At 44.6% G+C, this 10,943-nt stretch overlaps 1 protein-coding gene across 4 annotated transcripts in view; it reads right to left on the reverse strand.

The window, feature by feature from the left end:
* pde8b (phosphodiesterase 8B) overlaps positions 1-10,420 on the reverse strand; it is a 496,872-nt gene extending 486,452 nt beyond the window's left edge. For all 4 annotated transcript variants that reach the window (XM_070879862.1, XM_070879856.1, XM_070879851.1 and 1 more), the window contains exon 1: positions 10,255-10,420. In XM_070879862.1, coding sequence (XP_070735963.1) covers positions 10,255-10,395 — 141 coding nt within the window. In that variant the 5' untranslated portion in view covers positions 10,396-10,420. The remainder of the gene's footprint in view (positions 1-10,254) is intronic.
* Positions 10,421-10,943: the final 523 nt, after the last annotated feature.

Genomic DNA, 10,943 nt, shown 5'->3' on the forward strand with positions numbered 1-10,943 from the left:
GCACTGCTCTCTCTGCCTGACCATTAGATGCTGGTTTGAACGGGGCAGATGTAACATGTTTGATCCCATTGCGGGTCATGAACTCTTTGAACTCGGCACTGGTGAAGCACGGACCGTTGTCGCTCACAAGGACATCAGACAGGCCGTGCGTAGCAAACATGGCCCGCAGGCTTTCAGTGGTAGCAGCGGACGTGCTTGCCAACATTATCTCACATTCAATCCATTTGGAGTACGCATCTACAACCACTAGAAACATTTTACCCAAGAACGGGCCTGCATAGCCGATGTAGACCCGAGACCACGGTTTGGAGGGCCAAGACCTTAAACTTAGTGGCGCCTCCCTGGGTGCATTGCTTAACTGCGAGCATGTATAACATCTGTGCACGCAGGACTCCAAGTCCGCATCGATACCGGGCCACCACACGTGGGATCTGGCTATCGCTTTCATCATTACAATGCCTGGGTGTGTACTATGGAGATCACTAATGAAAGTGTCCCTGCCCTTTTTGGGTACCACTACCCGATTACCTCACAGAAGGCAGTCTGCCTGTATAGACATTTCATCTTTGCGCCGCTGGTACGGCTTTATCTCTTCCTGCATTTCTAATGGGACACTGGACCAGCTCCCATGGAGCACACAGTTTTTTTACTAGGGACAGTAGGGGGTCCTGGCTCATCCAAGTTCTAATCTGTCGAGCGGTAACAGGTGATTGCTCACTCTCGAATGCATCCATTACCATGACTAAATCTGCGGGCTGTGCCATTTCCACCCCGGTGGTGGCAATGGCAGCCTACTGAGAGCATTGGCACAGTTTTCTGTGCCTAGCCTGTGGCGGATGGCGTAGTTGTATGCGGACAACGTGAGCGCCCATCTCTGGATGTGGGCCGATGCATTCGTATTTATCCCCTTACTTTCAGAAAAGAGGGATATCAGTGGCTTATAGTCAGTTTCCAATTCAAATTTGAGCCCAAACAGATATTGATGCATTTTCTTTACCCCATAAATACACGCTAACACTTCTTTTTCAATCATACTGTAGGCCCTCTCAGCCTTAGACAGATTTCTGGATGCATAAGCAACTGGTTGCAATTTCCCAGATTCATTAGCTTATTGCAATACACACCCGACACCGTATGACAAAGCATCACATGCTAGTACCAAACGCTTACATGGATCATACAACACAAGCAATTTGTTTGAGCATAAGAGTTTTCTAGCTTATACAAAGGCATTTTCTTGGCTTTTGCCCCATACCTATTTGTTTCCTTTACGCAGTAAGGCGTGCAGTGGTTCTAACAGTGTGCTGAGACCCGGTAAGAAGTTACCAAAGTAGTTCAGGAGTCCTAGAAAAGACCGTAGCTCCGTCACGTTCTGTGGTCTCGGTGCGTTCTCGATTGCCTCTGTCTTCGAATCGGTGGGCCTGATGCCGTCTGCCGCGATTCTTCTCCCCAGGAACTCCATTTCAGGCACCAGGAAAACACACTTTGAGTGTTTGAACCTGAGCCCCACGCGATTGAGCCAACTAAGAACCTCCTCCAGGTTCTGCAGATGCTCGACGGTGTCCCGACCTGTAACCAAGATGTCGTCCTGGAAGACCACGGTGCCCGGGACCGACTTCAGTAAGCTTTCTATGTTTCTCTGGAATATTGCCGCGGCTGATCGAATCCCAAACAGGCATCTGTTGCAAATGAAGAGACCTTTGTGCATGTTGATGCAGGTGAGGCCCTTCGATGATTCCTCTAGCTCCTGCGTCATGTAGGCCGAGGTCAAATCCAGCTTCTTGAACGTCTTTCCTCCCGCCAACGTCTCAAAAAGGTCGTCTGCCTTTGATTTTGGGTATTGATCCTGCAGGGAGAAACGATTGATAGTTACTTTGTAATCACCACAGATTCTGATGGTACCGTCTCCCTTGAGGACTGGAACAATTGGACTGGCCCACTCGTTGAATTCGATCGGCGAAATGATGCCCTCTTGTTGCAGCCGGTCCAGCTCGATCTCCACCCTTTCTCTCATCATGTATGGTACTGCTCTCGCCTTGTGATGGATGGGTCACGCCCCCGGAATTTAATGGATCTGTATTTTTGCTCCTTGGAACTTCCCGATGCCTGGTTCGAATAGCGAGGGGAACTTGTATAAGACCTGGGCACACGAAGTGTCGTCAACGGATGAGAGCGCTCGGACGTCGTCCCAGTTCCAGCGTATCTTCCCCAGCCAGCTCCTGCCGAGCAGCATGGGGCCATCGCCCGGTACCACCCAGAGTGGTAGCTTGAGCACTGCTCCATCGTAGGAGACCTTTACGATAGCACTGTCGATTATGGGAATCAGTTCCTTTGTGTAAGTTCTCAGTTTAGTGCGAATGGGAGTCAAGACTGGCCTTGAGGCCTTGCTGCACCACAATTTATAGAAAGTCTTTTTGTTCATAATGGACTGGCTCGCGCCCGTGTCCAGCTCCATTGACACCAGGAGTCCATTTAATTCAACCTTCAGCATTATCGGGGGACATTTTGTGGTAAATGTGTGCACCCCATATACCTCTGCCTCCTCAGTCTGAGGCTCTGATTCGTTGTGATCCACCGTGGATCTGTCCTCTTCTGCAACATGGTGGTTTGCAGGATTAGCAGGGTTTGAAGCTCGCCTGCACATACGTTGGAGATGTCCCATTGTTCCACAGCCCTTGCAAACATATCCTTTGAAGCAGCATGAATGGAAACGATGATCACCCCCACAGCGCTAACAAGGTGTTAATGGCCTTGCATTCATCACCCTTGATGGTGGACTCTGAGACATCTGCGGGCGTGCAGCTGCAAGCATGTGAGGCCTGCCTTGTACGTTGCAATTCGAAAACAACATTACTTTGTTCACAGTACTAGTCGCAGCACTTGTGTGCTGAGAGATTTGCTTGGTATTGTCACTGGTGGCAATGAACGCCTGGGCTATCGCTATGACCTTACTCAAGGTTGGAGAATCTACAGTCAAAAGTTTGCCAAGTATCACTTCATGGCCAATGCCAAGTACAAAGAAGTCCCTGAGCATGTGTTCCAAATGTCCTTCAAATTCGCAAAGTCTTAGCTCGGCGACATAACTCGCCACTTCCTGGCCTTCAGACATTTTGTACATGTAGAACCGGTATCTCGCCATCAGAACATTTTCCTTCGGGTTCAGATGCTCCCGGACCAGTATGCACAAATCATCGTACGGTTTCTCTATGGGTTTTGCTGGAGCAAGCAGATTTTTCATGGGGCCATATGTTGGTGCCCCGCAAACGGTGAGGAGAATTGCCCTTCGTTTGGCAGCGTTCGTTTCTCCTTCCAGCTGGCCACGAAGTGTTGGTCGAGTCGCTCCACGAAGGTTTCCCAATCATCTCCCTCCGAAAATTTCTACAGGATGCCCACTGTTCTCTGCATCACTGGGTTCATCATCTGTATCTCGTCGCCAGTTATTATGTATGAATAAAGAGTCTGACCAGATGCTGTGAGCTCAAAATAAAGTGTGGCCTTAGTCTTTTATTACAGGTCTCCAGAGTGCCTCTCCAGCCTGTGAAGCCTCCTTAAGTACAGGTGCGCCAAAGGGATTGTGGGATCCCTTGGGACTCCAGGGGGTGAGCCCTCTGGTAGTTACACAAGGTATTTACAAGTTTACATATATAACAGCTAGTATCGCAGAATGTGTGATGAGGCTTAATGTCCCAATTGACTGGCTTGCTTTATTTTCAGATGAGCTACGCACAAGGCCATAAAACAGTGAGTGCAGCTGCCTAAAGTATGCAGCACAAAACATTCACTCATATTTATCGCCTCTTAACAGCAAAAGTCTGCTTTCAACAAAAGGCACAGTGGGGGCGGGAAAAAATTCTTAGTAGACCAAAACTCATGTCTTTTGAAGACATTATCGCAGAGATCATCTGCTGGGAAGCTGAAGTTGGCAGGGGTGACGTATAGCCTTGAGGAGTGCACTCCAGTTTTGTATAGTTACACTCACATACCCTTTCTGTGCAGATGTGTTCTTGCACATGTAAAGCAGGGACTGTGCTGTATTGAAAAATATGCCAAGAACTGTCGACAGAGCAATAACATGTCTAACAGTGCACATCGCGTGCCCTTTTCCTCTTGTTACAACATACCAGAACCCCAAGAGAAGCAGCCAGGTGCTCTCAGCAGCAAGCCTCGCCACACTACTTCAAACACACACCAGCCCAGAAACATCTGCTCCGGAGAGTGTTAGTGATTGAGAAGAAGCAGCACAAGGTGAGTCGCTTCTCACAGATGTGGAAGGGCCAAAGTTGGAAGCTGAAAAGGAGCTGGCCACATCTGAGTGGAGGTATGGCACAGCCACAAGCCCCTTTGCATCGCTGTGATTCTGACCTCCTAACACCATAAAAGGATAATTCAGGAGCATGAACTGGTGCACTGATCACTTGCCTCCTTTTACCATACGATGCAAGTAGTTGAAACACAATTTAAAATAAAAATTCATTCATGGAATGTGGGTTTCACTGGCAAGGGCAACATTTATTGCCCATCCTGAATTGGCCTTAACTGAGTGGCTCGCTAGGCCATTTCGGAGGGCTGTTAAGAGTCAACCACGTTGCTATGGGTCTGGAGTCACGTATAGGCCGGGTTGGGTAAGGGCGGCAGATTTCCTTCCCAAAAGGACATTAGTGAACCAGATGTGTTTTTAACGACAATCCAGCAGTTTCATGGTCACCATTACTGATACTAGTCTTTTATTCCAGATTTATTTAATTAACTGAGTTTAAATTCCCCAGCTACCATTGGGTGATATTTCACAGCTCAAAGCATCAGTCACATCTTCAGAGGAAAGCCCAGGCATGCAGGCATGAGCAACATTGGCATATCTCTCCCATTAATGCCGTCTGAATGTTGAGGTCCACACTCGACGATGCAATAATCAACAGTTCAATATGAACTTCAGAGAGCTATAAATGAGGGCTTCACAACCCTTTTGGCGAGCAACGCTCCTATCAATCCTTTGTCTGCAGTTTTCTCTGGGCAAGTGACAAGAGTTACCCCCGAAAGGCAGTCAAGCCCCACAACAGAAACAAGACAACCTTTCCTGACACACATACAGAGTCATCTTGGTCTGCCATATATCAAAGTAAGCTGCCAACAGAACCACAAGCAGGTCCCTCACATCAGGCCTCTATATCTAATCCTTCCAGTTGTCTGTAACATAGCGGTAGAATAGTCATCATCATAGGCAGTCCCTCGGAATCGAGGAAGACTTGCTTCCACTCCTGAAGTGAGTTCTTTGGTGGCTGAACAGTCCAATACGAGAGCCACAGACTCTGTCACAGATGGGACAGATAGTCGTTGAGGGAAGGGGTGGGTGGGACTGGTTTGCTGCACGCTCTTTCCGCTGCCTGCGCTTGATTTCTGCATGCTCTCGGCGTTGAGACTCGAGGTGCTCAGCGCCCTCTCGGATGCACTTCCTCCACTTAGGGCGGTCTTGGGCCAGGGACTCCCAGGTGTCAGTGGGGATGTTGCACTTTATCAGGGAGGCTTTGAGGGTGTCCTTGTAACATTTCCGCTGCCCACCTTTGGCTCGTTTGCCATGAAGGAGCTCCGAGTACAGCACTTGCTTTGGGAGTCTCGTGTCTGGCATGTAGATTATGTGGCCTGCCCAGCAGAGCTGATCGAGTGTGGTCAGTGCTTCAATGCTGGGGATGTTAGCCTGAATGAGGACGCTGATGTTGGTGCGCCTGTCCTCCCAGGGGATTTGTGGGATCTTCGGAGACATCGTTGATGATGATGATAAGAATAGCAATATCATGATGCATTAGTGCATTAGGACTTGAGTCCATGATCAGATCAGCCATGATCGTATTAAATGGCGGAGCAGGCTCGAGGGGCCATATGGCCTACTCCTGCTCCTATTTCTTATGTTCTCATGTTCTTATGTTCATATATCCATAAGTTGTATTGCGCAATGGCACATAACATTAAACACATACTGCACCTTCACTATTATTTTTATTAAAGACATCTTAAGCTTCACAGACATCATTTATTACAATGAATATACAGCAGAGAAACAGCCATTGGCCCCACTAGTCTGTGCATCATTTATGTTCAAAATGAATGGCCTCCACACAAACAGCACCAGTGAGGAATGATTGTTCAAAAATAATGAATGTCCAATGAAAAAATAAGGAATTCCTTCAGGAAATAAATATTAATCAGAGCCTTGTGAACCTGTACTGCTTCATCCAGTAGATGCTGAACTTCTGCTGGCACTTCATCAACATCCTCCCCTTCCTATTCATGCCGCGTTGCTCTTCATCTTCTACAATAAAGTGCATGCCTCTTTTGCTAGCTAAGTTATGCAGCATGCAGCACAATGTTATCTTCCTGCCAATGCTCTCAAGGCATATTGTTAAGTCTGGTCCAGTTTAAATATCAGATGGATTATTTCAGTACTCCAAATGTCTGTTGAATTATGTCCCTGACTCTTGAATAGATATTTTTGTATGCTCTTTGCTGGGAAAATGGAAGTTGTATAGTGGCGTATTGAGTAACTTTAGAGTAGGTCACCCATATTTCCAAGAAACAAGTCATCCAAAATGATTTGCTTAAATATGGGTGTTGTAGGGACTCCATGGAAATAGTACCTTTACATACATCAGTATTTGGCAGTGGTTGCAAACTATATGGACAGTCACACAATGTTGTTGCTTTCTGTTGAAGAACGCCACAGAATGTTGCACTTATGCTCAAATGGCCACATGGGTCATAGGCTCCCCGTACCCAAGAAATGTCACATCCTTTGGAATACCCTATGAGCTTTTCTTGCTGCTGAATGCAAGTGCTTATTTTATTAATTAATGTCTTAATGTATTAAGCGACATATTGAAACAGGGCACTTGTAATCTGGGTAATGTAGTAGTGAACTCCAAACAGACTGATCCTTGCCAAGCTTCTGCTCACATGGCAGACTGGTCATGAAAGTAAAAGCCCGTGGAATCCAGGGCAAAGTGGCAAGTTGGATCCAAAATTGGCTCAAAGGCAGGAAGCAAAGGATAATAGTTAATGGATGTTTTTGTGACTGGAAGGATATTTCCAGTGGGGTTCCACACCAGATCCCTTGCTTTTTGTAGTATACATCAATGATCTAGACTTGAATATAGGGGGTATGATTAAGAAGTTTATAGATGACACTAATATCAGCTGTGTGGTTGATAATGAAGAAGAAAGCTGCGAACTGCGAACTGCAGAAAAATATTAATCAACTGGTCAGATGGGCAGAACAGTGACAAATGGATATTAATCCGGAGAAGTGTGAGGTCACCGCATTACGGGAAGGACGTGATTGTACTGGAGAGGGTACAGAGGAGATTTACAAGGATGTTGTCAGGAGTGGAGAATCTTAGCTAAGAGGACAGATTGGATAGGCTGGGTTTGTTTTCCTTCGAACAGAGAAGGCTGAGGGGAGATCTCATTGAGGTGTATAAAGTTATGAGGCGCCTAGATATAGTGGATAGAAAGGGTCTATTTCCCTTAGCAGAGGGATCAACAAATAAGGGGCATAAATTTAAAGTAATTGGTAGAAGGTTTAGAGGGGATTTGAGGGGAATTTTCTTCACGCAGAGGATTGTGGGGGTCTGGAACTCACTGCCTGAAAGGGTGGTAGAGGCAGAAACCCTCACCACATTTAAAAAATACTTGGATGTGCACTTGAAGTGCCGTAACCTGCAGGGTTACGGACCTAGAGCTGGAAAGTGGGATTGGGCTGGATTATGAGTTTGTTGGCCAGCACAGACACGATGGGCCGAAATGTCCTCCTTCCGTGCTGTAAACTTCTATGATTCTAAGATGAACTCTCGTGACTCTGCCTAGGAGGAGCCTATGGCAAAGGAGTTGAGCCCAATTATCACCTTTACCACAACACACAGCACAATACAGTTGCTGCTGCTAGTTTGCAGGTCTGGTTTTGGGGATGGCACCACTATAGATCCATTAGGAAGTGTCGTCTTATCACACATTGCTCGTGGTGAGGGCAACTTAGCTTTATTGCATGTGATAGACACACTGCCTGTGGTAGTAATGGACATACCTAGCCCTCCCTTCCCCATCTCCTCCAACAAGTTCATTAAAGCAAGACATACTAATGACCACACTGTTGTGAAAATTTAAATGGTCTTTACAACATTCCTGCTCTGTGCACTGCTGGACCTCTCCAGTGTCTCTTTTCTGCTTTAGGCTTAATCAGGCATCATTAATACAATATGGGCTGGAAGGTATGTGTATGAAAATTTGAATGTTTACCTTTAATGAGGGCTTAACCAGCCCATAACAATTTGTTTTATTCATTCCTGGGATGTGGGTATCGCTGGCAAGACCAGCATTTATTGGCCATCTCTAATTGCCCTTGAGAAAGTGGTGGTGAGCCACCTTCTTGAACTGCTGCAGTCCCTATGGTGAAGGTACTCCCACAGTGCAGTTAGGGAGGGAGTTCCAGGATTTTGACCCAGCGACAATAAGAAATGGCGATTATTTCCAAGTCAGGATGGTATGTAACTTGGAGGGGAAGTTGCAGGTGATGGTGCTCCCATGTGCCTGCTGCCCTTGTCCTACTAGGTTAGTATGACCTATGACCCGTGTGGCCATTTGAACACATGTGCAACCTTCTGTGGCGTTCTTCAATGAAAGCAACAATATTATGTGACTGTCCAAATAGTTTGCAACCAAAGCCAAAACTGGATCTGTGCATTAATGAGAGTTAAACCAGTTTGGTACCAAAAGGAATTTAGAAAGTGGGCTAAAGTGAGCTAATTCTCCATTAATGCTGCCACAGCATTAACTATGTATTCATGCAGACTTAGACCATGCTCCAGAGCCAAAAACAGTAAGTGAAAAAATTCAAAATAAATTAAGAATCTCTATTTTGCTATAGATTCTCAATTTACTTTATAATTCGTTCATGTTCCATTTATCAGTCCATGTAAACAGTGGTAAGTTTTTCTGAAATCACCAAATTTGTAGGAAATCTAAATTGTTCCTTGAATTGTGGTGTCGGGCTATGTTTTCATTTCAAATAATTGTAGTGCCTATTTTTCTCCTCAACCCATCGTACATTGCAAGACAATTTTGAAAATAAATTGGCAAAATAGTTTGTTTACTTCTCATTGATATGATCAAAGTGTTATTTGGTAAGATTTGCCTGTACTGCTTCTGCAATTCTATTATCATTTATACATGTGTAATATTGCAGGGAATCTATGGTGATAGGTAAATTTATTGCTCCCTCCCCCCACTGGAGACGATGTCGTGCCTCACCAATGAACACTATAGTGCATGTGCTCAGAATGAAAGGCTGATGTGAAGACTGGTTTCACACAGAGTCTAAAAACTAAGCAGAAAGTGCTTCTAAAATCAGTGCCAAGAAATAGCCAAGTACAGTTATTTCATATTAAAGCGTAGCAAGTATTCAGCTACATACTGAACTACATCACTGCAGATATATCCTACAGTATTTTGTTCGACTTAAAATAGTTTTAAAAATGTTTTAATGTGGTGCTTAATAAAAATATTGCATAAACCACTGGAATCACCTTAAATTTCAAAGGATTTGAATCCAAACGTATTGGGGAAATCCTTTATAATTATGCAGACATGAAATTATTACAGAGATTAATAATTGTCATCATTTATTCACTAATTAATGTATTTTTGTTCGGAACTAAATCCTTGTAAATTATTGCATGTACATCACAGACGGGACTATTGAGTGTCTAATAGTTTCTGGATGATGTCAGAATTTTTTCAGTGCTTTAGGGTGGAAGTTAAACAAAAATTATCTAACCACCTCATACATCACAATATTTAGTGACTGCAAATGTGATTTTGTACATACGCAAGAACATTTCAACAAAACTCTTTATAATTTACATATATTTAGTGAAGTATCCGTCATAAAGCTTATCATGAAAATCCCACATTTTTGCAGAACAGTAACGTGACTAATATGCGATTAAATTGAAGTAATATTTCTCCTGGCACGTAATATTTCATTTTTTTTTCAATATGACATTATTTTACAAACAATTGTGACGCCAAATGAATGATGCAGTCGCAAAATGCAAAGTACCTTAATTCTCTTACCCTTCCACCCCCGGGGAAAAAACAACAGGTCTTATTCAATGTTCGCTACCATAAGCAGCCTAAAGTCTACAAACCCACCCCTCATTGCTTAACAATCTCCCACCAACCCTTTCCACTGCAGCGCGCTTCGCTCACCTCCCTAGGCGGCCCGCTGTCTTCATTCATTCTACTCTTACTGGAAAGAAGTTCCCACTGGCTCCAAAGTTTATCTCCACTCCGAACTTGCTTTACTATTCCTCCACATGTGGATAAAGACGAAGCATTTTTCCTGGGCATGTGTTTATTCAGCTTGGTACAGTGATCCACTACCTTCAGCCAGCCCGTTACACCTTTAATCCCCTGGAATTTAGATTTCCCCAGACTGATCAACAGTGAAGTGTACTCTAGCCGTTCCCTCCCACTTCAGCCAGAACTCCAGGTCCTAGCGTCCCTCTAGTTATATACCACTATTGGGATCGTCATTACTGCTTTGTAAAGTGTTTTAAAAAAAAGGATATTTAATCTTATATAAATTGTAAACATCAACGTTGCCTTAACATTAAAGATATTTTGAATATTTTAAGAGAAAGAGAGGGAATGTCGAGTTTGTAACAGAATGGAGCTCCATCGTTCTTCTAACTATTACAACATCTCTATTATGCCTGTTTATAATTGTGTTTATAGTTAGCAAAGATACAGAATTCTTTTGTGGGAAGGGAAGACAAAATACAAAAACTGTCTCAGTGATAGAAACATAGAAAATAGGTGCAGGCGTAGGCCATTCGGCCCTTCAAGCCTGCACCACCATTCAATAAGATCATGGCTGATCATTCCCTCAGTACCCC

Source organism: Pristiophorus japonicus, chromosome 1, assembly GCF_044704955.1.
Source record: "Pristiophorus japonicus isolate sPriJap1 chromosome 1, sPriJap1.hap1, whole genome shotgun sequence".
Taxonomy (NCBI): domain Eukaryota; kingdom Metazoa; phylum Chordata; class Chondrichthyes; family Pristiophoridae; genus Pristiophorus; species Pristiophorus japonicus.